This window comes from Podarcis pityusensis, assembly GCF_964106645.2.
Source record: "Podarcis pityusensis genome assembly, chromosome: 10".
NCBI lineage: Eukaryota > Metazoa > Chordata > Lepidosauria > Squamata > Lacertidae > Podarcis > Podarcis pityusensis.
Window position 1 is genome coordinate 7,619,838 of NC_138035.1, and position 27,866 is coordinate 7,647,703.

Genomic DNA, 27,866 nt, shown 5'->3' on the forward strand with positions numbered 1-27,866 from the left:
TCGTACAAGCCACAAGTAATATAACACAATTCACAGCTCACAAGGACAAATATTGGCAATTCAAAAGAAAAATTTAAGATTAAGATTAAAAATTTAGGCACTACGCTAAAATCAATATCTGATGTCATTATCGAAAATTCTTATAACTATCAATAATCAGCTAACATTCCATTCCATCTCTTGTACGAGAGGACGGCTGTTAGGAATTTAGCAACCTGTAGGGTAATATAAGGATCCACATCTTGAAGAACCCAGGCAAGCTGTAGGTCTACTGGTTTGTCAGCCATAGGCTGGATTATGGAGTTTAGTATACTAGCACGAGCTGAACTGTACATAGGGCAGATAAACATAACATGATGTAGAGATTCAGATGTTTTCATTTCACAAGCACACATTGAAGGGACTTGGCCCTTAGTGAATCTATGTCTCAGCACGTTTGTTGGAAAAACATTGAACCTAGCTCTAATGAAGGCATATCGGTGAGATGCGGCCATAAGCGATGTTAAGTAGGACAGAGCACGGTAGATAGGGGTTATGCCGAGATTTAACAGCGAGCAGGCTCCACCACCAGCTAAGAAATTTTGGTATAACTCCTAAAGGTAGTGATAAACCAGGATATCTACTTTAGTGCTAAGCAATGGTTAACTTTAATAGCAACGACACCTAAAATCACCACGTGCAATAAAATCACCCCAAAGCATCTATCCCAGCAAGGAGAAAGGAGAGCGTCAAAACAATTATCCAAAGTGGGTTTTTGTGTGTGTGTGTGTCTGTTGACTACGGCCTCTAGGAGAAAGATTGTCAAGGCACACGCTACAGGATTCCAGAACCAACAACTGATGGAAGAAGGCAAGATCCCCAGAGGAAATGGCTTCAGATGGTGGGGGACACACAGAACGGCAGATTCGAGAGCAGATGAGCAGCGGCGTTCACCACCTGTGGTAGAGAAGAGATGAAATGGGCACATTAAAAACACTGAGAATCCTAGGGCAAAAAGGACGGACCGCCGTCTTGTTAACAAGGTGTGAAGAAGCACTTTCTCAAGGCAGGTGAACGAAAGGACTGATTCATTCACTGCATGGTTAAACTGTGGAACTCCCTCCCACTGGAGGCAGTGATGGCCGACAACTTGGGTGGCTTTAAAGAGGACTGGACAAGATTGTGCAGGAAGAGAGGGCTATATCCGTGGCTACCAACCGTGATGGCTATGTTTTGCCTTTGCAGCTTGAGGCAGCTACGCTTCTGAATACCAGCTGCAGGAAGCTACAGGAGGGACGCGGGTGGCACTGTGGGTTAAATCACAGAGCCTCGGACTTGCCGATCAGAAGGTCGGCGGTTCGAATCCCCGCGACGGGGTGAGCTCCCATTGCTCGGTCCCTGCTCCTGCCAACCTAGCAGTTCGAAACCACGTCAAAGTGCAAGTAGATAAATAGGTACCGCTCCGGCGGGGAGGTAAACGGCATTTCCGTGCGCTGCTCTGGTTCGCCAGAAGTGGCTTAGTCATGCTGGCCACATGACCCGGAAGCTGTATGCCGGCTCCCTCGGCCAGTAAAGCAAGATGAGCGCCGCAACCCCAGAGTCAGTCACGACTGGACCTAATGATCAGGGGTCCCTTTACCTTTACTTTACAGGAGGGTAGAGGGCTCTTGTGCCGGGGTCTTGCTTGAGGGTTCTCCAAAGGTAAATCAAGGAAGATTAAACATCAGGAAAAACTTTCTGAGGGTTGGAGGCGGTTGGAGGATGGATGGCAGCTAATGGATTGAGGCTGAATCCTGACAAGACAGAAGTACTGCTTTGGGGGGACAGGGGTAGGTGGGTGTGGAGGACCCCCTGGTCCTGAATGGAGTAACTGTGCCCCTGAAGGACCAGGTGCGCAGCCTGGGAGTCATTTTGGACTCACAGCTGTCCATGGAGGTGCAGGTCAATTCTATGTCCAGGGCAGCTGTCTGCCAGCTCCACCTGGTACGCAGGCTGAGACCCTACCTGCCCGCGGACTGTCTCGCCAGAGTGGTGCATGCTCTGGTTATCTCCCGCTTGGACTACTGCAATGTGCTCTACGTGGGGCTACCTTTGAAGGTGACCCGGAAGCTGCAATTAATCCAGAATGCGGCAGCCAGACTGGTGACTGGGAGTGGCCACCGGGACCACATAACACCGGTTCTGAGAGATCTGCATTGGCTCCCAGTACATTTCCGAGCACAATTCAAAGTGTTGGTGCTGACCTTTAAAGCCCTAAACGGCCTCGGTCCTGTATGCCTGAAGGAGCGTCTCCACCCCCATCGTTCAGCCCGGACACTGAGGTCCTGCTCCAAGGGCCTTCTGGCGGTTCCCTCATTGCGAGAAGCTAAGCTACAGGGAACCAGGCAGAGGGCCTTCTCGGTAGTGGCACCCACCCTGTGGAATGCCCTCCCACCAGATGTCAAAGAGATAAACAACTACCTGACATTTAGAAGACAGCCCTGTTCAGGGAAGTTTTAAATGTGTGACATTTTAAATGTGTGACATTTTAATGTATTTTTAATCTTTGTTGGAAGCCGCCCAGAGTGGCTGGGGAGACCAGTTATTATTATTATTATTATTATTATTATTATTATCATTATTAGAGCTGTTCAACGCTAGAACGGATTCCCTTGGAAGATGGTGGACTCTCCTTCCTTGGAGGCTTCTAAGCAGAGCTTAGATGGCCATCTGTCAGGGATGCTTTAGTTGAGATCCCTGCACTGCTGGACCAGATGAACCTTGGGGTCTCTACAATTATTCGATTCTATCAAGGGCACCTGGGTCTTAAGCCACCTAGGTGGGTGGTCATCAGTAGATCCACACCAGCAGATCCATATCTATGATCTGCCCACCCGTACAATGCTATGCTAGGATTGCAGACCTTGCAGGGTCACTTATTAAGCAGTTCCAAGTTTTGGGATGGGATAACATCATGCCTGACATCTCTTGAGTGAACGACGGCAGGTTCATAAACTGAAGCCCTTTGACGACAATTCCACCCCAAGCATTGTTCGGAACCAATGGGCCAAATCAGCCAGCCCGAGTCTTTGCCGACTAATAAATTAGCCAGAAGACAGACTTTTACAGCAGCTCAACATAGCAGGCACTTTCTTCACAACCAGCTCCATATCGCAGGCTCAGGCTGTTCAAAGAAGCTGTCGCACACGGTGCCAGGGACCGCTTAGAAAACGGCATATTTCACCTCCAGGTCAGCGGTTCCCTTTTGGATCACGGCGTCTCGTGAGCGAAAGGGGCCCATTCACATGTAGGATTCTTTGGCAGGGGATTTCTGATGGAGGAGTTCCAGTTCAGTTCCCAAGAAGAAAGGGGACCAGATTTTAATTTTGGTCCCCTTTCTTCTTGGGAAGCGAACTGGAACTCCATCATCGGAAGTCCCCTGCCAAAGAATCCTACAGCCGCCTAAAGCTCATGAGACGCCTTCAGCCTTTCATATAGAGTCTCTCCAGTCCTTCATCCTTCAGCAATTCTAAGGGAAAGTGATGGAGATTTCGGCAATTTAAGAATAAGTTCTTGTGCCTTTCTAGCTTTGCCTCCAATATTATTTTACATAGTTCTGACGCCATGACAGATATCGTCCCAGCCACCATGTTAGAACTCTACACACCACAGAAGTTCATTTCTAAGCTGAGGGGTCCAAAATAGGAAGCACCCTCACTCAGGACAACATGGGGGGGGGGGGAGAAGGTGCTCCAATGACCTATCTCTCCCCCCTACCCAACAGTACACAAATCAATACGATCAGGGCTTTTTTTCAGCTGAAACTCACCGGAACAGAATTCTGGCACCTCTCAAGTGGGCACCACTGACATTCTAAGAGAATGAGGGTTCGTGGTGGGTTCCAGCACCTTTTTTTCTAGAAAAATAGAACTGGATATACCGTATTTTTCGCTCCATTGGACGCACCGGACCATAGGACGCACCGAATCATAGGAGGGGGAGAACAGGGAAAAAAATTTTTTTCTTGTTCTCCCCCTCTAAAACAAGGTGCGTTCAAGGTCTCGCTGTTCTGGCTTGGGAACAGCCTTGCTAGCTTCTGCAGGACAGCGGGGTAAAGGCACCCCGCTGCCCTGCAGAGGTTTGCGCGCAGCCGTCCCCAAGCTAGAGCAGCGAGACGGAGCCCTCTGCAGTGCTCCGTCTTCCTGTTCTGGCTTTGGGCTTAGCGGCGCAGCCTGCATTCGCTCTATAGGACGCACACACATTTCCCCTTAATTTTTGGAGGGGGAAATGTGCGTCCTATAGAACGAAAAATACGGTAGCTGATCTGACTCAACAACCCACTCAGTTGTACAAACGAAGCAAACTTCAACCAACTGAACGCAACCAACCAAGCACTAGACCCTCCAATCTCTCGCGACGCCGACCAAAGGAAGGAAGTATACAGTGGAACCTCGGTTTTCAAGCATCTCAGAAGCCAAACAATTTGGAACCCAAACGCCAAAAACCCAGAAGTGAATGCTTCCATTTTCAAATGCGCCTCAGAAGTTGAGCGGCTTCCGAGGCATGTTTCTCCATTTTCTCGATGGAATTTGCTGACCGCCCATTGCTCCTCGGTTTTCAAACGTTTTGGAAGTCGAACGGTCTTCTGGAACGGATTACGTTTGACTACCAACCGCTGTGTAAGTAAAGGACCTACTCACGTGACTCTGACACAAAAATCCCGCACAAACACTACACAACAGAATGAAAGATCAATATCCCCTCCATTTTTCCGTCCTCTCTCTTTTCACCCAACCGCATACATGACAACAGTACGTCCTACCGAATGCCAACTGTGAAAAAGACTCCATGAATTGAAAGCGGTGATATTCTATGTGCTTTTCTTTGTTTGTTTGTTACACAAGAAAATCTTTAATAAAAACTATTTTAAAAAAAACAACCGCACACAATTGCAGGGGGACAGGGGAAAGTTGTAAGTTAGCGCAACGGCGGCCATCTTGGCCAGGAAAAGCAAATATCATCTAGGCTGATCCACAAATGAAGGTGAAGGAGAAAGTTCCCAGAGCAGTGGGGTAGCGGGCCGGGATTACAGGGGGTCAGAGACCCATTTATGCAGTCCCTGTCTCCAGCACCCTAGAGCAGCCCAATCAGCATGAAAGGGGAACTTTAAGCCACTCTATGCTATTGTGTTTTTAAGTTCAGGGAGGAAGGGAGTTGGGCGTGCCAGCAAAATCTTGAGGGCACCAAGTTGGGGAAGGCGGTTGTGGAAGTCGCAGCAGGATGCTAAAATTCCCCCGAAGCCTTTGCTTATGTGTTATGCATCTGCTACAAAGCAAAGAAAGGAATCACAGAGCAGATTCCTAACATAGCTTTGTGGGCTCAACATGCCTTTCTGGGAGAGAACGTTGTCACCTTTTGCCTGGGCTGGTATTTCCATTCCACACACACACACACACCTGTGCACCTGGATGGGCGTTTTGTTTGAGAGCAACTGTAAAAGGGGAAATGATTAATAGGCAAAATGTTATGCGTGGCAGAGATATTGGCTAGAGGAATACACGGATGCCCAGAAGGCTGGACAGATCCTGGAGACGAGATGGGAGTCAAGTTTCACTCATGCGAATGAAAGAAAGGGGCCTAAGAATGGATCCTGTGCCAAATGTTAAGGCATTCTGGGTACAAAAGGAGTGATTCTCGGGGTGTCAAAATAACTTTCGCAGCTGCGTGTTGTCAATTGGCTGCCGAACAGGGAGATGTTTGGGTGCTGTTCTGTACTGAGTTGAATAGGATCCAAAAGGCAGCAGTCTGATTGGTCCTAGAACAATAGGATTCAGAATGCAGCAGTCTGATTGGTCCTAGAACAATAGGGTCCAGAATGCAACAGTCTGACTGGTCCACAGGAGCCACCCAATCCAGCTCCAGGTGGAGTGAATCCACTACCTGATTGGCCCTCAGGTGAATCCCGGAATTAGCCAATCATGTGGGGCCCATTGTGTAAATAATGTATATAAAGCAGACATTCTGGGGGAACTTCCATTTCTCCTCACCACTATGAGCTGAATGAAGAGCATGAAATCCACTCTCGACTTTGAGTATATTTCAGGAGCCTTTCAAAAATGGAAATCCAGAGCAGCTTCTTCTTCTTCCCAGACAGTTGGGGGTCCCACAATGAACGTGATGGAATTGTGGCGTGGCCAATCCAATTTGGCTACACGATCATGTCATAAAGCCAGTTCAAAGTGAGGGCAATGCTTCCTGCCCTTGCTCTGAACGGGCAATCTCATATATATATACATATATATATATATATTACACACAGACCCACCCACCCACACACACTAGGCCTTACATCCTCTGGCTTGCTCAGCTCCTTGTAGGGTAGACAGACAGGCTTCCTTTGGCCCCTCTGCCACTTTTCCCAGAATTTGGTGAACAGGTATTTGTCCATTGCTTCTGCAATCTCCTGAGGATTGTCCAACTTTCGGAAATCCTCCGATGGAAGAGCTTGGATGAATCTGGAGACAACAGTTGACATTGTTAAGAACAATCTGTGTCCTGCTTCATCAGCTTGTGTTATCAGTCTTCCCTCCATCTAACACAGAGGCTCTCAAACATTTTTTCTCTGAGCCACGCTTTCGGGGGGGAAATTGCTTACGTCACACTGATTTTTTTTATATAAGAAATACATTGGAAAACAAAAAGAAACAACTCCTAGCAGTGCTTGATTTATAACATATTATTATTATTATTACTATTATTATTATTATTATTATTATTATTATTATTACATACCAGCCTATATCTCAGGGTGGTTCACAATGCAAAGTTACATCATATGAAGCAGAAAATACCATACTCTTCTGTGGGTAAGACTAGGGTTTTTTTTACTCTAAAATAATGTTAAAAAATGGGGGTCGTCTTACACATCTCCCCCCATTTTCATAAATTTGAGACCCTCAAAATAGGGGTCGTGTTATACACGGAAAAATACGGTACATAATCAAAATAATCAAAACATAATCCAGATAATCAAAACAATTAACAATACTAATGTATACACACCAATAATCAAAACACTCCCCAACAAAAGCGCCTAACCAGTACTCTAGCCCACAGATACAAAAATCCAAATTAAGAAATAACATTTAACAACAATTTAAAACAACCCCACCCTCCAAATAGTATAGCACCCGCCCAGGTTAAAACCCCATCCCCATTAAAATGATAATTTTAACATAACAGGGCTGGCCCACGCCCTCGTTCAACCCCCAAAGGAACAACCCCCTTCGGTGTCTCTCCATTGGGGCTGGCCCTGCCCCCAGGGCAGGCAGGCTTTATAGAGCCTATAAAGTAGAACGCAACTACTTTATAATATGACCCTGGGACGTCAAGAAAGTGTAAGACAATGCTGGTACATAAGAACATGTAAAGGTAAAGGGACCCCTGACCATTAGGTCCAGTCGCGAACGACTCTGGGGTTGCGGCGTTCATCTCGCTTTATTGGCCGAGGGAGCCGGCATACAGCTTCCGGGTCATGTGGCCAGCATGACTAAGCTGCTTCTGGCGAACCAGAGCAGCGCACGGAAACGCCATTTACCTTCCCACCAGAGCGGTACCTATTTATCTACTTGCGCTTTGACGTGCTTTCGAACTGCTAGGTGGGCAGGAGCAGGGACCGAGCAACGGGAGCTCACCCGTCGCGGGGATTCGAACCGCCAACCTTCTGATCGGCAAGTCCTAGGCTCTGTGGTTTAACCCACAGTGCCACCCGTGTCCCTATAAGAACATGAATCATCCTCAAAATATAAACGAGCCTGCCAATCCCTGGCACTTGCCAGCTAAGACTCTTTAAAGTTGAAAGAATGCCAAGGATGGTGGCTGAGCCTTCTGTGTACAAACCATACGCTCTAGCAATGGCCTATGGTCTATTGCCTCCACTCCAAACACACCATGACTTTCCTTACCTTTCGCACCCATCCAATTCCAGCCTGAGTCTTTCTTCGTAGCCTGTCAACTCTTCCTGCAGTTCCCTAAGAGACAGGAGAGAGGACTCAGAGCTGATAGTCCCAGGCAGCTGTTACGGCTTGTAGAAGGGGGTTGGGCCCCAACTTGTCAGACACAGGCCCACCGTCAGTTGTACAGACTCTGCCGTGATCAGCAGAGTCTGCACAGCTCCAGCAGAACGTCGGAGCTTTCCTGCTTTCCAGTAGGCTAGCCTTTTTCAGAGTTAAGGAAACTCCTTCCCAACTCAGTTGAGATTAAAGTGCTTATCGCCTCAAGGCACAAGATGGAGCCAAACACAGTAACTATTATAAGGCAGATCTTCTCGTCTTGGAAGAAGCAAATATGCAGAGAGATCCATTTCACCATGCTAGTTCACAATGCTGTGTCAAACCACCAAACATGATTGCTTACAGACCTACCGTAGCCCCATATAATGGAATCTTGACTTTTATACCCATCTCTGCATGCACGCATATTCCTGATTTAAGTGAGCAACCTTTGTTGCTAGGCTACCAAATGCACCCGAAGTCCTATCTCTAAACAAGATCCAAACATGGGTGTGTGTGCTAGCCGAAGACACAGACCAAGTGAAATTTCACTCCTGTTTTAAATTACACCAGCAGCAGCCTCAAGTGCCAGTCTGGAAACAAGCCTGTCTGATCATCTGAAGGAGCGTCTCCACCCCCATCGTTCTGCCCGGACACTGAGGTCCAGCTCTGAGGGCCTTCTGGCGGTTCCCTCACGGCGAGAAGCCAAGTTACAGGGAACCAGGCAGAGGGCCTTCTCGGTAGTGGCACCCGCTCTGTGGAACACCCTCCCACCAGATGTCAAGGAAATAAACAACTACCACCAGACTTTTAGAAGACATCTGAAGGCAGCCCTGTTTAGGGAAGTTTTTAATGTTTGATGTATTACTGTATTTTAATATTTGGTTGGAAGGCGGGGTATAAATAATAAATTATTATTATTATCTCAAAAACACCCTTTGGCCATATAATAGGCATGTCCAAAGTCCGTTTCGGGGGCTTAATCTGGCCCACCAGTCGGTTTAATCTGGTCCCTCTAGCAGTTTATTTCCTGGGGTAAAATCCTTTAAAAAGCTCAAAAACTTCAATCCTAAAAAAAAGGTCAACAACTTTGGTTGGCCCTTCATCAAATCTGGCCCTCTTTGAACTAAGTTATGGCTCAAGAAGCTGGATAGGTTCCGTCTACAGCAGTGCTTCTCAACCTGTGGGTCCCCAGATGTTGTTGGACTACAACTCCCATCATCCCTGAGCTCTGGCCTTGCTAGCTAGGGGTGATGGGAGTTGTAGTTCAACAACATCTGGGGACCCACAGGTTCAGAAAGGCTGGTCTACAGGAAAGGAGAGCTGAGGCAGGAAATAGCAATGTATATTATGTCTTCTGAAGCTTTCCCAGCAAGGCTCTTCACTGGAAGATAACCGGATCCCTTGGTCTGCATAAGTATCTACAAAGGTCTAGCTCTTTGATGTCGTCCTTAGATTCACAGTTAAAAATCACACCCTACTTACGGGGCCAGGTGCGTTACTGCCCGCCTGCATCCTCGGCTCATGTGATGCAGAGAAAACTCCTACAGATAGCTCAGTTGGTAGAGCATGAAACTCTCAGTCTCGAAACAATAGGTACCGTTATCCCAAAGAAGCAGGGAAATACTTTTTATGTATGCAGCAACAGCCACACGGATGCTACTAGCCCAGAGGTGGAAAGTAGAAAAAGTCTATGCTGAAATGGCAAATCTGACTTGAAAGCTCAGGAACCAAGAAGACAAAAACTTTTTTAAAAAAAGAATGGGGAAAATTTATAATTTATTTAGGAGACCGCTGTCAGCAGATGAAAACATCAGCGGGATTTTAATTGCACTTGTAATATAACAAATACTATGGATAATATGAATGGATACAAAATTTAGATTATGGAATAATACGCGGTTGTAAATGTTGACAAAAGGAGCCACGGAGGAGATGGGGGAAAGTCTTGAGATTCTGAGAAATCTCTATACAGTGGTACCTCTGGTTGCGAACAGGATCCGTTCCGGAGGCCCATTCGCAACATGAAAAGAACACAACCTGCAGCGGCGCATCTGCACATGCGCAGGTTGCAATTCGTCGCTTCTGCGCATGCGCGTGATGTCATTTTGCGCTTCTGCGCATGTGTGAGCGGCGGAAACCGGAAGTAACCCTTTCCGGTACTTCTGGGTCACCGCGGGACGTAACCTGAAAGTACATAACATGAAGCGGACGTAACATGAGGTATGACTGTATAGGGATATGCATTTGGACTGTTATAAATTTATATTTGTAAAATCAAATAAAAATGATTTTAAAAAGAGAGAGAGAGACTCAGTCTCATGGTTTGGGGTTCGAGCTCCACATTGGGCAAAAAGATTTCTGCATCGCAGGTGACCTTGTGGTCACCTCTACGATTCTATGATTCTGTGTGCCTATTCCTACGAAACATCAGCACTGGCTCCAGAGTCTTTGCCACTCAAAGGTAAAGGGTAAAGGGACCCCTGACCATTAGGTCCAGTCGTGGCCGACTCTGGGGTTGTGGCGCTCATCTCGCTTTATTGGCCGAGGGAGCCGGCATACAGCTTCCGGGTCATGTGGCCAGCATGACTAAGCCGCTTCTGGCGAACCAGAGCAGCGCACGGAAACACCGTTTACCTTCCCGCCGGAGCAGTGCCTATTTATCTACTTGCACGTTGACATGCTTTCGAACTGCTAGGTTGGCAGGAGCAAGGACCGAGCAACAGGAGCTCACCCCATTGCGGGGATTTGAACCGCCGACCTTCTGATCAGTAAGTCCTAGGCTCTGTGGTTTAACCCACAGCGCCACCTGCGTCCCTTACTTGCCACTCAAAAGTAGTCCATAAACAGAATATGGCAGCCTCGGAAACAATTCCACCCTGTCTGAAACAGGAATCCAATGCCTTAAGAACATAAACACATGAGCCGGGTGGATCCAGCCAACAGCCCATCTAGGCCAGTATTGTGGCTCTCACAAAGACCAACCAGACACCCATGGGAAACCCATAATCAGGATTCGAGCATAGGAACACTCTCCCCTCCTGTGGTTTCCATCAGCTGGTATTCCAAAGCATCGCTCTCTCCAGCTGTGGCAGCAAAGCAGAGCCAGCCTGGACAGTAGGCATCAAGCCTCTTTTAAAACCATCTAAGTCGGTGGCCGTGACTGCCCTCCTGTGGCAGTGAGTTCCACCGTTTTAACTTACAATATCCTGGAATGAAAGTGATGCACAGCGCTGCCAACGTCGTCTCTCCTCCGCTGCAGCCTTGCGCCGAAGGCTCTCCTGGCTGCCTCCTTCAGGTCTGCTTTGGCTTGGGCTACGTCGGTTGAATTGGATGCCGGTTCCCGGAGGAGGGGCCACATGTGCAGAGGGAGAGCGGAAAGACTTGGCGGATCGTGGAGAAACATCCCGTCCAGTATCTCCACGGAGGTGGACTCCTTGATGGCAGTGGTGTAGCGGTTGTCTCGCGCCACTGGGTTGTCCTGGGAGAAAAGTTGGACAGGCAGAACGCGGCAACTAGACTGGTGACTGGGAGCAGCCGCCGAGACCATATAACACCGGTCCTGAAAGACCTGCATTGGCTCCCAGTACATTTCCGAGCACAATTCAAAGTGTCGGTGCTGACCTTTAAAACCCTAAATGGCCTCGGCCCAGTATACCTGAAGGAGCGTCTCCACCCCCATCGTTCTACCCGGACACTGAGGTCCAGCGCCGAGGGCCTTCTGGTGGTTCCCTCCCTGTGAGAAGTGAGGTTACAAGGAACCAGGCGAAGCGCCTTCTCGGTAGTGGCGCCCGCCCTGTGGAATGCCCTCCCATCAGACGTCAAGGAAATAAACAACTACCTGACTTTTAGAAGACATTTGAAGGCAGCCCTGTTTAGGGAAGTTTTTAAGGTTTGATGTTTTATTGTGTTTTTAATATTCTGTTGAGAGCTGCCCAGAGCGGGACGGGGTATTAATAATAATAACAATAACAACAACAACAACAACAACAACAATAATAATAATAATAATTTCAGGTTACAGACTCCGATAACCCAGAAATAGTACCTCGGGTTAAGAACTTTGCTTCAGGATGAGAAGAGAAATCGCGCGGCGGCAGCGGGAGGCCCCATTAGCCAAAGTGGTGCTTCAGGTTAAGAACAGACCTCCAGAACGAATTAAGTTCTTAACCCAAGGTACCACTGTAGTAATAATAATAATAATAATAATAATAATAATAATAATAGCAGTGCAGGTTACGACACATCCTTAAGGTGCACCGTGTTCACTTCTGATAACAAACCAGATGTGCCCCAGTGGAGGGCGAAGGTTTGGAGAGACAGTGGGTGGGATCTGATATTCTCTGTCCCCTAGTGCAAGAGTCCTTGAGCTACTGGACGGCAGAGTATGAAGACCGCACAACAAAGAAATCCAATGCACCAGTTGTGCTAACAATGGAGCCGTAGAGTTGGAACGGGACCCAAGGGTCATCTAGTCCAACCCCCTGCAATGCAGGAATTGTGCAACACCTGCTTTTTGTGCAAAAAAAGAAGAAGTTTGGTCATGCACTTGGGTTTTCTCTTGAGCAACAGCCGATCCTATTTGTACAATCTGTTGCGGAGTGTTTTATAGCAATGTGTTTCCTCTTGTTCCAGCTACTGCTAAGTGACTCTAACTTAGTGCCGCAATGGATGGAACTCAAAGGCATGTGGGGAGTGAAGTCCCCTCCCGTCTTCTCAAAATGGTCTCTTAGGAGATCCCCTTCCCTCTTTCTTCCATGACTTGCTTTCCCATCTCTCGGTTCCCTCCCTCTGGCTAGCAAAAGAAACAATTTCCACGTGCAGTGCATGATCAGCTTGTGGAACTCCCTGCCACAAGATGGCTACTAGTCAACATAGCTTTGGGATTGTGTATCAGTGGCTAATAGATAAGAGGCCCAATGGATTCTCTGTGTTTCAGAGGCAGTTTACATATCACCAGTTCTGTTTACAGAAGGAAAACTGATGCAAAGGCTACCCAGAAAGCCTTTGGTTCAATTCACTGGCTACTAGGGATGGAAGAAATTCCGTTCAGGTTGTATGTAAAGGCTAAACAACCTAATTTGAACTTCCTGGAACAATATATGGGCAGAAACACAGCCTCTGGTCAAAATTCACACCCATCTGAATTTTGCAATGCAGTCAACTTATATGTACAAAATTGCATATACTGATAATGAAAAAATGCTTTATATTGGGGTGGGGCGTGGTGGCCCTTGCAAAAATGTCTACATTAAAGGAAATATGGATCTCTTAGAAGAAAGTGGCACTAAAACGCTGATGAATTTTCACAAAGGCTTAAAAAATAAAACATAAACTTGAAAATGTGGAAAACTGAATGTGAGGTGCAAAATCATCTGGTTGGGAAAAGGCTGGCCTAACCTTCTCCTTTCTCCCTTTCCAGCCACTACCGGGCTATTGACTTACACCTCACCTTGAGCGTGAGATGCTTCAGCCTGCGGAGGCCTCTGAGCACGTGCAGAGCCTCGGGCAGCCCGCCAATGTCATTGCCGGAGGCACAGAGGACGTTGAGAGACAGCGAAGAAGCCAGAGGCAGCAGGCTGGCGATGCGGTTCTTCTGCACATGGAGCTCGTGGAGCCGGGGCAGATTCTGCACCCCTTCCAGAGACTCCAACTTGAGTTGGGAAAGAAGAAAACAGAAAATGCTTCAGACATCTGAAGGCAGCCCTGTTTAGGGAAGTTTGTAATATTTGATCTTTTAACATGTTTTTAATATTCTGTTGGGAGCCGCCCAGAGTGGCTGGGGTATAAATAATAAACATTATTATTCTCTCCAGAGCACCACAAAGCGAGACCCAAGCTGATAGAAACAGAATGGCTTTGCAAAACCTTGGGATCCATATAGCACCGTTATATTAACAGCAGAGCAGAGGGACAGAATCTATCAGTGCTTAAAGCTTGAGAAGGTCTGTTGTTCATTATCTGTCAAGCATCTTCTTCATTCCTGACGTGAATCTGGACTATCTGAACCTGTTAGGAGAAGTTTTGATCCCCTCCCACTTCTTTTTTTAGGAAGACCAACTCTCCAGGCCGTGATAAAGGTAAAGGTAAAGGGACCCCTGACCATTAGGTCCAGTCGTGGCTGACTCTGGGGTTGCGGCGCTTATCTCGCTTTATTGGCCAAGGGAGCTGGCGTATAGCTTCTGGGTCATGTGGCCAGCATAACTAAGCCGCTTCTGGCGAACCAGAGCAGCGCATGGAAACGCCATTTACCTTCCCGCTGGAGTGGTAACTATTTATCTACTTGCAGTTTGAGGTGCTTTCGAACTGCTAGGTTGGCAGGAGCAGGGACCGAGCGACGGGAGCTCACCCTGTCACAGGGATTCGAACCGCCGACCTTCTGATCAGCAAGTCCTAGGCTCTGTGGTTTAACCCACAGCGCCACCCATGTCCCATCCAGGCCGTGATACTGACGCTCTAAATCCGAGATGGGGAATCGGTGGCCCTGGATGTGTTATTCGACCATAACTCCCAGCACATTGGGCTATTGGCTATCCTGGCTATCCAGCTAATGGAAGGTGGAGTCCAATTAAGTATTGAGGGAAATACGCTCCCTGCACCCCAATGATCTGCATCCAGCTCCTGGGAGTCACCCACTTTCGAGATCCTGAGCACCGCCCCCCAAAATACCTGATTCGAAGACAAATTCAGCCGTGTCAGGTTACTCAAGAGAGGGAAATCCGTGAGGCTCCTCAAGCAATTGTGGGATACATGCAGGACGGACAGGCGGGGGCAGTTTTCCAGGTCCTTCACCTCTCCGATCGCGTTATAACTAAGGTTAAGGGCCACCAGGTTGGGAAGGGGCCCCATCCCTCTTGTGCTGCAACCCCAGATAAAAGCGAAAAAAGAAGGAATTTTAATTAATTGATGACTGTTTTTATGCATATCGTGTTGTTTTTATGATGTTAGCCTCGGCTGGGGAGGAAGAGATACAAATAAAAATTTATTATTATTATAATTTATTATTATTATTATTAAGGTTGCCAACGTGTCATTCAGGAGGTGTGTCACTGTTGAGACCTCAAAGACAAGGCGCCGTCCACCCTACTTGGGATGTAAATAAACCCCTATTCTGCTCACATCCATCTTCAAAACATGTGGTGGCGGCGGCGGCTGTTTTTTAATTGATTCCAAATCCGTTTTTAAAAAGAAATGAGGTATATCTGGGGTGGAGAGCCTGTGAGGCCCTCTGGATGTTGTCGGATTTAAACTCCTATCAACCCCAGTGGTCACGGATGATGGGAGCTGTAGTCCCGGAATAAATGGAGGATCGCTAAGCTAGACCAGTATTGTTTACATCAGCCTTCCCGGACTTAGTGCTCTTCAGGTATTGCTGGACTACAACTCCCATCAGCTCAAGCCAGCAGGGCCAATGTCTAGCAGCAGGCCGTCTTACCCATAGGTGCTAGGGGTGCGGGGCACCCGGGTGCTGGGCTCTCAGGGGCGCCAGGCCGAGAGTCCGGGGCCCGAGAGTGTTAGTCTCTGTTTGCCACTGTGCAGTGCTTTGGAGTCACAAGACTCTGTTTTGCATTCCTCACATTCCAGACTGTTGGAAGTCTCACGGAAGACAGGAGACGGATGTGACGTTACTGGTTTCCTGTTCCTTTGTTGCTCAGTTGCTCTCTGCTCTCACAGAGAGAGGGTGTATTTATTTTCTGCCTGAGTAGCTTAGTAATAAAACCTAGCAATGTAGCCCAAACTTCTTGTCTCTTCCCTGTGCTGGAAACTCTGCTGAATGGGGGATATGCCTGGAGCCTTATCAGAGGCTCAGGTTGTTAATTATCATCGGAGGCGATTCCGGAAGAGTCGCTCGGTAGAACGCAGATTCGGACAGAGAGTTGAGTCTGAGAAAGAGCCCAGCGGGTTCTGTGCCGCGAGTTCGGGGGTGACGGAGCCAGCAAGATGCTGAGGCAAGATGCTGATGCCCTCCTGCACCCCGGGACTGGGCAACTGGGGGGGATGTTGGGTGAATCTTTGCACGCCGGCGCTGCATATGCTTAAAACAGCCCTGTCGAGGAGTGATGGGTTTTGTAGTCCAGCAACATCTAGTAGGCCGCAGGTTTCCCACTCCTGACATATATAAAGCACAAAAGAAGAAATAAGCTGAGTCGCCCAAGGCAATGGATTATCCACATAATTTAACCTGATACATTATCTTTTAATTCTTCCATATCTTTACACGGTTCCTATTTTTATTGTCTTAAAAAAACCCTTAATAATTTGGGTGTTATCAAGATCTTCCTTCGCTATACCCTGTGAAAATATATCAGCTTCAAACAACATCAGGATTTATTTGAGTAGGTGAGATTTCTCTCTTTTCCCGGTACTGTACTGTGTGACTATATTGCTTCTATCACCAATGGAGTATATGTTTACTCCAAAGTAAGTCCTACTGAGTTCAATGGGACTTACTCCAGAGAAGCCTGCATAGGATTGCAGACCAATGTGTTTCTTGCCCTCTGCTAATTATTTCTTTTTGGATTTAAAGGAACAGTAAAAGGGACGCGGGTGGCGCTGTGGGTTAAACCACAGAGCCTAGGACTTGCCGATCAGAAGGTTGGTGGTTCGAATCCCTGCGACGGGGTGAGCTCCCATTGCTCGGTCCCTGCTCCTGCCCACCTAGCAGTTTGAAAGCACATCAAAGTGCAAGTAGATAAATAGGTACCGCTTCGGCAGGAAGGTAAACGGTGTTTCCGTGCACTGCTCTGGTTCACCAGAAGCGGCTTGGTCATGCTGGTCACATGACCCGGAAGCTGTACGCTGGCTCCCTCGGCCAATAAAGTGAGATGAGCGCCGCAACCCCAGAGTCGGTCACGACTGGACCTAATGGTCAGGGGTCCCTTTACCTTTACCTAATCCCTGTTATTTCCTGGTTTCAATGATTTCCAATATTTCTTTATAGGTAGGCTGCCCACATACCATACATTTTTTAAAGCTTACTCCCCAATTCCAAAGAATCCTGGGAACTGTGATCAACCCCTTAAAGAGCTACAATTCCCAGCACCCTCAACAAACTACAATTTCCATGCACGGTGTGTACATCTCTGCAGATATTGCCTCTCCAAAACATTAGCTCCTTTCTAACCATGTCCACTTTCCCCCAGGGTGCTGATGTGAACAAGCTCCCCAATTTATCTATATATCGTAATCCTCTGTTTCAGTTCCTGCTGGCTATTTGTGAATGTAGACACCTGCCCAACCTTGCAATCAACCCCGGGCTTTTGATATTGCCCCAAATGTCCCTTCTGTCAGTTTTGCCACCTTTAAATTGGGGTTGCAAAATCAATGGTGGTGGCGGTGATATTTTGGGTCATCCCTACTACGTTCCTGGTTCCAGTTTTGATCCCTGGGATCTCCAGTTTAAAAGTTCTCAGAGACCTACAGCCCGAGATCTGCCACCCGCTCGACAGGGAAAAATATGTTGAGCCCACAGACCCTACAAGTGCCCCTATTCTCCAGGGACAGTCCTGGATTTACAGAAGCCATCCCGGTTTCTGATCTGATCCCGGAATGCCCCGCTGTTCCTTAGGACGTTGCTATTTTCATCGGAGAAATGTTGGAGGCTATGGAGTTATGTGAGCCAAGGAGATAAGTAACTACACAACCTTTAGAAGACATCTGAAGGCAGCCCTGTATATAGAAATGGTTTTTTTAATGTTTAATGTTCTATTATGTTTTTATGTATGTTACAAGCTGCCCAGAGTGGGGCATAAATAACAAAATAATAATAATAATAATAATAATAATAATAATAATAATTGTTGTTGTTGTTACTGAATACAGTGGTACCTAGGGTTACAGACGCTTCAGGTTACAAATGCTTCAGGTTACAGACTCCGCTAACCCAGAAATAGTACTTTGGGTTAAGAACTTTGCTTCAGGATGAGAACAGAAATCGCGCGGTGGCGGCAGCGGGAGGCCCCATTAGCTAAAGTGGTGCTTCAGGTTAAGAACAGTTTCAGGTTAAGAACCTCCAGATGCATTTTAAATAAAAGGATACATTCTACTCATGTAAAAACATGCTGATTCCCAGACCATCCGCAGGCCAGATTTAGAAGTCGATTGCCAGCTTTGTATGAGACACCAGCAAAGAGGAAAAAACTCTTAACGCTACGCCCTGCTGAGAATTGCTCTTGCTCAGGGGCAAGGCCCCAAATTGCCTCTCTCTCTCTTCTCCACAGGCCTTAAATTTCTCCACACAAAGACCCCACCACCACCACAAAACGCCATCCATCAAGTCGCACTCACGTGCTTAAAGCATTAAGCGACACGTCCAGCTCGGCCAAATTCTCAAACGGGAAAAGAGCTTCGGGTGGAATCTCTTGGAGTTCATTTAAAGAGATGTCAAGCTTAACAATCCTGAGGAATGAAGCAGGGAGTGGGAAGGAGAGAGAGAGAAAGAAAGAAAGAAAAATCAAAACTATTTCAAAACGCTCCTTCCTCCTATCCCCCAAAGCAGTAACCATCACGATTCCTTTTTTTCTTTTTTAGCATCTAGCTAATGATGCCCTTTTGTTGTATAACACCCCCCTTTTTTGTGTGTGTGGTTTTTTTTAAAAAAAATATTGTATTAGTCTTCTTTTGGGGTTTTTATTTATTTAATAAAAGGCCACCCTCCCCAGTTTTGGACAAATAGCAAGACAAACTTTCAGCAATGCGGTTCCAGAAATGGCAAACAGGCATGTTGAGCGTGGCAATCCATCAAAAAGGCAGAATAACAAACCGAGGTGGGGGGAGCTGAGAACAAAGAGACAAACTTGAATCTATTTGAACTTAGGAATGTTTGAGGCGTTTGGTCTTTGCAAAATCACAGTACGGACTGGCCTGATCAACACCACATGGATTAATGTGTGTACGTAGATCAGGATGTAGCTATCCACCTGGAGGCTGCCGTGAAGTTATTTTCTCAAAAAACAAACAAAAAAAAAAGTAGTATCAAAATGCATTTAGAATTAACTAAGAATTAAAGCGGGTGGCGCTGTGGTCTAAACCACAGAACCTAGGGCTTGCCGATTGGAAGGTCGGCGGTTCGAATCCCCGCGACGGGGTGAGCTCCCGTTGCTCGGTCCCTGCTCCTGCCACCCTAGCAGTTCAAAAGCACATCAAAGTGCAAGTCGATAAATAGGTACCGCTCCGGCGGGAAGGTATATGGCGTTTCCGTGCACTGCTCTGGTTCACCAGAAGCGGCTTTGTTATGCTGGCCACATGATCCGGAAGCTGTCTGCGGACAAACGCCAGCTGCCTCGGCCTATAGAGCGAGATGAGCGCCACAACCCCAAAGGTCCCTTTACCTTTAAGAATTAGTGAATGGGCTTGCTTTCCTTCCTCCTCCCTCCCAGTCTCCTTTCCTTTTCTGCCGTGTCTCAGACTGTGAGACTGAAGGCAGAAACTGTCTTCTAGAAGATATGTGGATTTCTCCAAGTTGTTTTGGGAGCTGTATTTGGCTGAAGAGCGAGATAACTCACTGGATCCAGGGCTTATCCACAATTACCTTTTGCCCTGCTTTTTCTAGATGCAGATCTGCACTTTAAAGCTCTGTGTCCCGTTTCCCACTACGAAACCTGCTCTTTAGCGCTCAATCAGAACAAACATCAGTTTGGGTTTTCTGAGGATTGACGTTCGCTCTGATTGAGCACTAAAGAGCAGGTTTTGTGGGGAAAGTTCTGGAGCAAAAGCAAGGACGTTCAGACATGGAACTTTATAGTGTGGACCTGGAAAGATTGGAGGACAGGTAAGTGTGGACATGCCCTCTGAGAAAGGTGCCTTTGCATCCCAATTTAGAAAACTCCAAGGAGACCCATTGGGATCGCTCCAGTATAAATTCTCAAAGCAAGCACTGGTGCAATGCTCAGGCAGATTGAGCAAAGAAATTGAAGCATTCTCTTGCATTTCTTACCTACCGTTCAGGAAATTCTGTCTTTGGAAATGATTGCCTGGAACAGAAAGGAAGAACAACTTTAAGCATCCATTTGCTCCTTTGTCCAGGAGTGGGTGAACAGACTAAAAGGGAAAATGTGATTTCAGTGTCAACAAGTGTGAAGCGATGCACCCTGGGACAAAACATCCTAACTTTAGGCAGCTGCAAAGATCGATGAAATTGTCAGCCCAGCGTGCAACAGCTCTGAAGAAAGGCAAAATCCATGCAAGGAATCATTAGGAATTGAAAATAAAACTACTGGTATTGTGAGTTGAGTTTGGCAGAGACGCTGCCTCTGAATGCTAACCTAAGAGGATGGTGGTGATAATATTAGTAATCATAATAATTTCATCATTTACCGTATTTTTTGCTCTATAAGACTCACTTTTTCCCTCCTAAAAAGTAAGGGGAAATGTGTGTGCGTCTTATGCAGGCTGCGCAGCTATCCCAGAAGCCAGAACAGCAAGAGGGATCGCTGCTTTTGCTGCGCAGTGATCCCTCTTGCTGTTCTGGCTTCTGGGATTCAGAATATTTTTTTTCTTGTTTTCCTCCTCAAAAAACTAGGTGCGTCTTATGGTCTGGTGTGTCTTATAGAGCGAAAAATACGGTAGATGCTACCAATCTGACTGGGTTTCCCCAGCCACTTTGGGCGGCTTCCAACAGAATATTAAGACACCCAAAAAAGCCCTCAAACGTTAAAAATGTTCCTATATAGGCCTGCCTTCAGACGTCTTCTGAAAGTCAGATAGATGTTTATTTCCTTGAGGGTGTTCCACAGGGCAGGCGAATTGTGAACCACCCTGAGTCCTTATGATGAAGGCTGGCATATAAATTTAATTTAAAAAAAAAATAGATATTTCAAGCCTGACCATAAAAACGTAATGTAAACATGCCTAACAAGTGTTTGAAAATGTATTACACATCACGCAGCAAGGCCATGGGTCCTTTACCTGGGGTCTACAGATCCAAATTCAAAGTTGAACGCTAACTGCTTAAGTCGAGACATCTTCAAACAGAGAGCATAATGAGGCCCAGGTGTTTCCACATTCCAGGTGAAGGGAAGAGGGTCTACTTCCACAATCCTGTCTTCAACATACTGACGGTTCATCTCTTGAGAAATACTGGAGCAATCTTCTTTAAGAAAGGAAGAAAAAAGACATTTCTCTCTGTCTGCCTTCCCAAGCCCAGTAAGAATAGAATCACAGAATTGTAGAGCTGGAAGGGTCCATGTGGGTCATCTAGACCAACCCTCTGAAATGCAGGAATTTTTTGCCCAGTTGGGGCTTGAATCCATGACCCTGGGGACAGGGCTGTCTTTACCTGGGGGTGTAAGGGGTGCTGAATTCTGGGGGGCACAAAATGTATACCTACTATATACCGGTCCCTCTTGATCGGTGGCAGTGAAAAGCAATGGAGCAAAAGCCCCTTTCCCCTTCACTTCGCAGTTTTTTCTGCTGTCATTGCTACAGGTGAGAGATTCCTCCCCCCAAAAAAGCTCAATAACTTTGAGTTCGCCCCCAAAAAACTTTGGCTTCCTTCCTCCCCCCCAAAATTGGGGGGCGCTGGGCAGATCTTTGCACCCTGGTGGTGCATATGCTAAAGACGGCCGTGCCTGGGGAGAGCGTTCTACAGACGGGGAGCCACTGCAGAAAAGGCCCTGTTCTTGTGTTGCCATCCTCTGGACCTCTCGAGGAGGAGGCACACGAAGAAGGGCCTCAGAAGATAATCTCAGGGTCCAGGTAGGTTCATATGGAAAGAATATATGAATACCTTGAGGTATTGCAGTCCTGAGCCATTTAAGGCTTTATAGGTAAAAACCATAGGGCCTGGAAACTAATTGACAGCCAGTGCAGTCGGACCAGGATCGGTGTAATATGCTGAAACCGTCTTGCTCCGGTGAGCAACCTGGCTGCTGAATTCTGCACTAACTGAAGTTTCCGAACCGTCTTCAGAGGCAGCCTCTAGCCATCTTGACGATCAGCCACGGAAAAGCAGAAGATAGATTGCAACTATCACGCTCAGCACTGACCTGCAGCCAGACCCAACTCTTTGCAGGACCTCCCATTGACCGAAGACTTGCAGGAACAGGCACAGTCCCCCATCACCAGCCCTGGAGACCCACAGCATCTGGGGGGTGCCCCCAGAGCTGACCTCTGCTCTTGAGGGGCCTTTGGGTTGGGTCCCAGTCTGCGTGGCAGTGGGCGAGCCCCTGGTGGACTCCACTGGAGCAGCTGAGCCCCTTCTGATCCATTGAGAGTGCAGGATCAGGTCTGGGACACAGCTGCTTGACAAATGACATGCCTGAGAGCCCAACGTCGCTGGGCATTTCGGGATTAAAAGATCCCGGATGGGAAAGGGTGTTCCTTTAGATCAGTGGTTCTCAAAGGGTGTAGCGAAGCCCACACTGATGTGATAAGAGAGGATGGAAGTGAGGCAGGAAGAGTAAAAGGCAATCAAAGAAACATTTAAACATTTCAGTGCAGTATCATATAGTATCTATATAACTATATCTGAAGCAATCAAACTCATTTGCAACTGAGCGGCCCAGTTTTATTACGAAAACAGAGGACTGCCCTCACATTACGAAACCTTCTGGTTAACTTCAAACTGCTTATCAGCTTCTACAGATAATAGTTTTTAGAAAAAGAAAACACTGATTCATGGGGGCGGGTGAATTCTGTGTGTTCTGGGGACCCATGGGTGACACCCCGAAAACTGACAGGAAAACCTTGCCCTCAGATTCCTCCCTGTTTGCACAAAAGAACCTCTAGGGCAGTGGTGGCGAACCTTGGCCCTCCAGATGTTTTGGAACTACAACTCCCATCATCCCTAGCTAACAGGACCAGTGGTCAGGGATGATGGGAGTTGTAGTCCCAAAACATCTGGAGTGCCAAGGTTCGCCAAAACTGCTCTAGCGTCTAAATTCTTCGCTCGGTTGAAAATCCCATGACTTTGTGCTCAAAACCCTGTTATGAAGCCTCTGATTTGAAGCCGAAATGCCCCTCAATTAAACCTTGGCGGGGGTCAGGAAGACTGGGGGGGAATCGGCCTGGACGCCACAGAAACCACCCCGTTCTCAGACCCAGCGAAGGGAAAGGATTTTGAAACATGCAGTAGGTAATTGAACATGAAGGCTCTGACGCCTGCCTAGCAAAAGTTCACCACCTCGCCTGTGATCTTTCACTTCAGACGTATTAGACCGAAATGCCTCCAGGGAGGTTTAAGTGCTGTACTATTAATGCTAAAACAAAGGAAATAACCGCCGTACAACGCCACAGCTTTAGGGTTTCCCGAAGCGGGAAAGAACAGAGGAACGGCCTTTAATCTCAAACATCCCTCAAAGGCGTTACGTCGACGGGGTTCAAGCAGTTGGCTTACCAACCTCCCATGGCCTCCAATTCAAAAACGAGGGAAACTTTATTGGTCCTTTGTCATGTGGACCGTGCCAGGCGCTGTACAGAGCAGAAAAATTATGAGAGGCCCGGCACCAGAGTGAAATGTGGGATGGGACCGATGCGAGGATCCTTGCACTATTGAGCATTTGAGCGCCTCAAGGGGTTTGCAGCAGGGCAGGCGTGGTAGCACACTGTATCCTGCTGACAACATAACGAGTTTTGCATGAGGCTAAAGCATCTTAAAAAGCAGAGACATCACCTTGCCAACAAAGGTCCGTATAGTTAAAGCTATGGTTTTCCCAGTAGCGATGTACGGAAGTGAAAGCTGGACCATAAAGAAGGCTGATCGCCGAAGAATTGATGCTTTTGAATTCTGGTGCTGGAGGAGACTCTTGAGAGTCCCATGGACTGCAGGAAGATCAAAGCTATCCATTCTGAAGGAAATCAGCCCTGAGTGCTCACTGGAAGGACACATCCTGAAGATGAGACGCCAATACTTTGGCCACCTCATGAGAAGAGAAGACTCCCTGGAAAAGACCCTGATGTTGGGAAAGATGGAGGGCACAAAGAGGAGGGGACGGCAGAGGACGAGATGGTGGGACAGTGTTCTCGAAGCTACCAGCATAAGTTTGACTAAACTGCGGGAGGCAGTGGAAGACAGGAGTGCCTGGTGTGCTCTGGTCCAGGGGGTCACGAAGAGGCGGACACAACTAAACGACTAAACAACAACAAAGCATGGGTAGGCAAACTAAGGCCCGGGGGCTGGATCCGGACTAATCGCCTTCTAAATCCGGCCCACGGACAGTCCAGGAACCAGCGTGTTTTTACATGAGTAGAATGTGCCCTTTTATTTATGTTGATGTCAATCAATATTTGATGATCTCCTTCTACTGGTCCACAATAGAAAGTGTCCTTTCATACTGCATCACGGTGTGGTACGCTGGTTTGACATCAACTGATAGGAAGCGCCCACAGAGGGTGATGAATACAGCACAAGATATTATGGACTGTCCCATGAATCCGCTGGGTGAAATAGCGGAAGAACATTGCCTCAGGAGAGTGAGGAAAATTCTCAGGGATGATTCACACCCTGTCCAGCACTTTCTTGGTCTCCTGCCCTCGGGCAGAAGATACAGAAGTATGATTAGTCGCACCAACAGGGTAAAGAACAGCTTCTATCCATGGGCTGTTAGGCAGCTGAATGAAAAGATAACAACAGGGCAACTGACTTTCGGGTTTGGTGGGTGTGCGTCAGTAAATGAGGGGAATTAAGACTAAGAGAGCTGAGTGGGGGGTGCTCGTGTAATCCCACTGTATACAAGCTGCACAAGTGACAATAAAGTATTTCAATTTAAAATGCATCTCTGGGTTATTTGTGGGGCACAGGAATTCATTCATTTCCCCCCAAAAAATATAGTCCAGCCCCCACAAGGTCTGAAGGATGGTGGACCGGCCCCCTGCTGAAAAAGTTTGCTGGCCCCTGGGCTAAAGGGAACCCAGAGAGGCTGTGCAAAGAAGCTGAATGTTGGAAGGCTCAGGGGTAGACAGGAGAACAAACTTCTTCACATAGTTAAATGGCGAACATAAGAAGAGGCTGCAGGATCAGGCCAATGGACCATTCTGTCCAGAATCCTCTTCCAGATGCGGGAAACCAGTGAGCAGAACATGGTTTCCAGCAACTGGCATTCACAGTGGGGCAGGAGAGCTGAAAACAATGCCAGTGTATTTTAGGGCTCACATACATCCGGAATTTCCCGGCCATATTTGGGATTCGTCCGCCAAAAATAGCATCCGGGTGGGATTTTCAGAATTCGGTTAAAATGTCCAAGAGAATATGGCAGTCCATATTGGAAGAGTGGATTTTTTGGGGTGAATTTCCTAAAAAAATAGCTCAAAAACTTTTTTTGCTGGGGGTGGGGAGCGATTTTGCAAAATAAAAAGTTCTACAACTTTGCCCCACCCCCACCCCAACAACCCTCAACAACTTTGCCAAAGTGTTTAGGGAAGTTTTTAATGTTTGATGGTTTATTGTGCTTTTAATTCTGTTGGGAGCTGCCCAGAGTGGCTGGGGAAACCCAGCCAGATGGGTGGGGTGTAAATTTATTATTATTATTATTATTATTATTATTATTATTATTATTATTATTACAAAATAAGCTCAACTACTTTTGTGTCCGGATTTTCACTTTTTGAAATATGGCAACCCTAATTCACGTCTGGCAACCAATGCACTCCTTTGGTTTCAGATAGTACATGGGTAAAGGTAAAGGAACCCCTGACCATTAGGTTCAGTCGTGGCCGACTCTGGGGTTGCGGTGCTCATCTCGCTTTATTGGCCGAGGGAGCCGGCGTACAGCTTCCGGGTCATGTGGCCAGCAGGACTAAGCTGCTTCTGGTGAACCAGAGCAGCGCACGGAAACGCCGTTTACCTTTCCGCCAGAGCGGTACCTATTTATCTACTTGCACTTTGAGGTGCTTTTGAACTGCTTTTTTTTTTTTAAATGATATTTATTACTTTTTCAAAATTTCCAACAAAGCACTACAAACAAAGAGAAAAGGGAAAAAAAGAAAAAAAAGAAAAAACAATACGAATACAATACAAAAACGCTACATGGACTAACAAATCAAGCAAAAACAAACAAAAACAATTTAAAAACACCTCAAACATTTTCAATATCTTATATTTCATTCACTTATTTCCAGCAACTTCCTCACACCTCCCTTTTTGTATTCCACTTCTATTATTTGTTTCAGCAATTCCTTTCCATCTTACTGTTTTCTGTTCTATAATTATCTTAACACATGCTTGCCATACTTTTCCTTTAATTTTCCATTAATCTATTTATACTTAATTCCTTATGACATTTCTACTAAAGCCATGTAATTTCATTCCAACATTTTTCTAACATTCCTTAATTTTACAATATTTCTATAAATAGTCTTTAAACTTTTTCCAATCTTCTTCCACTGACTCTTCACCCTGGTCTCGGATCTTACCAGTCATTTCCGCCAATTCCCTATAGTCCATCAACTTCGTCTGCCATTGTCCAACACTTCAGTGTTTTCAAGAAGCAACCATTCTCTCAACCAGCAAAAGGCAGATGGTTCACAACGAAGTTTAAAGGTCTGCTTTCGAACTGCTAGGTGCGCAGGAGCAAGGACCGAGCAACGGGAGCTCACCCCGTCGCAGGGATTCGAACCGCTGACCTTCTGATCTGCAAGTCCTAGGTTCTGTGGTTTAACCCACAGCGCCACCCGGGTCCCTAGTACATGGGTAGATGAGTCCAAAAAGCCCGGGAGACAATTTTTCATGGCTCTCTAGCGGCTATGCTGGCTCATTTACCGGAAGTAATGTATTTAGCATTAACTCTGGATGTGTTTATTTGATTCTGACCAAACTAAGCCTCCTAGAGCACAACATACAGGTGTGTTGATGCAATTTCACAGACTGATTCGAAGCTCCGAATCTGAAGAGGGTTTAAGCAGCCGTGAAATATCCTACAGGCTGTAAGGTTCACCCCTCTGCCGGCTAACAGTGCTGTCGAAGCCAAACATGGACTGGAAGGGGCGACATGCGAAGGAACAAGTGGCATTGGGCTGTTTCAAGCGACGCTGGCGTGTGCCAAGGCTTGCTAAAATAAAGGACATGGAGAAATACCAACTAAAGAACAATGGCAAGAGAAGTTGATGAACTATGCAGAACTGGCAAAAATGACAGAAAGAGAAAAGGACAACAGAGACTTTGAAAAAGATTGGGAACCATTCGTATTATATATGCAGAAACAGAGAAAGGCAATAGACTTGATGGCAGGATTTAAACAAACACCCACATTATTAGCATCAGAAAATGTTTGGAAGATAGTGAAATAAGATGGTGTATTTAATTTTATTTTTATGTTTTTAAGGTTTGATGTTTTGTTATTAATAACTTTTTCCATTCAGATAGCAAAGCGGGTGGAAATAGAAACAAACCGGAAACACAAGTTGGGGGAAGTCTTGGAGGGGAGGGAGGGAGGAATATATAGTAAATGTTAAGAATTTGAGATGTATGTAATGAACGAAAATGAAAAATGAAGAAAAAAATTTTAAAAATAAAATAAAGGACCTCCTCTCGGCCTTTTCGGATTCTTGCTTCTAATTCCAGAGGGTCGAGGGAATTCAAAAGCAGTTCAAAAGAAGCAATTAGCAGGGTGGCTCTCTGCCCGTGGCAAAGCCAGGGGGCAATCCATTTATTAAGAGTGGCACACCTTGACGCGAAGGTGATGAGGGTAAAAAAGGAAAGCAAGACTGCGGAGGTTATTAATTTGAGGGAGAAGCTGAGAGATCCATCATTCTGACCTGGGAAATTGTCATTTAATAAGTCCAGGCCGCTCCGGAACGTTCCAAAAGGGTAGCTTTGTTCTTTGTTCCTTGCCAATGGGCTGTGAGATGCTTTAATGTCGCAAGCGGGGAAATCGTCCAACCAGAACTGCCTGGTTCTCTGTTTGTGGCAGGAATGTGCCTGCA

The 27,866-nt window shown here is 46.7% G+C and overlaps 1 protein-coding gene across 1 annotated transcript; it reads right to left on the reverse strand.

The window, feature by feature from the left end:
* Positions 1-623: 623 nt before the first annotated feature.
* Positions 624-27,793, reverse strand: LOC308486343 (uncharacterized protein). Its single transcript, XM_081023120.1, has 10 exons — positions 27,699-27,793; positions 20,916-21,096; positions 19,949-19,981; positions 18,297-18,407; positions 14,679-14,868; positions 13,462-13,662; positions 11,213-11,490; positions 7,923-7,988; positions 6,308-6,473; positions 624-936 (listed from the first exon to the last, which is right to left on the reverse strand). The coding sequence occupies exons 2-10, from the start codon at positions 21,071-21,073 to the stop codon at positions 874-876; spliced, it is 1,266 nt and encodes a 421-aa protein (XP_080879246.1). The 5' UTR covers positions 21,074-21,096; positions 27,699-27,793; the 3' UTR covers positions 624-873.
* Between the last annotated feature and the right edge of the window lie 73 nt (positions 27,794-27,866).

Excerpts from the sequence above, each read along its gene's own strand:
- LOC308486343 (XM_081023120.1), bottom strand. The coding sequence starts at position 21,073 with ATGAACCGTCAGTATGTTGAAGACAGGATTGTGGAAGTAGACCCTCTT. Across the intron at positions 19,982-20,915 it reads TTTGGATCTGTAGACCCCAG|GCAATCATTTCCAAAGACAG; the intron begins GTAAAGGACCCA and ends TTTCTGTTCCAG. Across the intron at positions 11,491-13,461 it reads TGAAGCATCTCACGCTCAAG|GACAACCCAGTGGCGCGAGA; the intron begins GTGAGGTGTAAG and ends CTTTTCTCCCAG.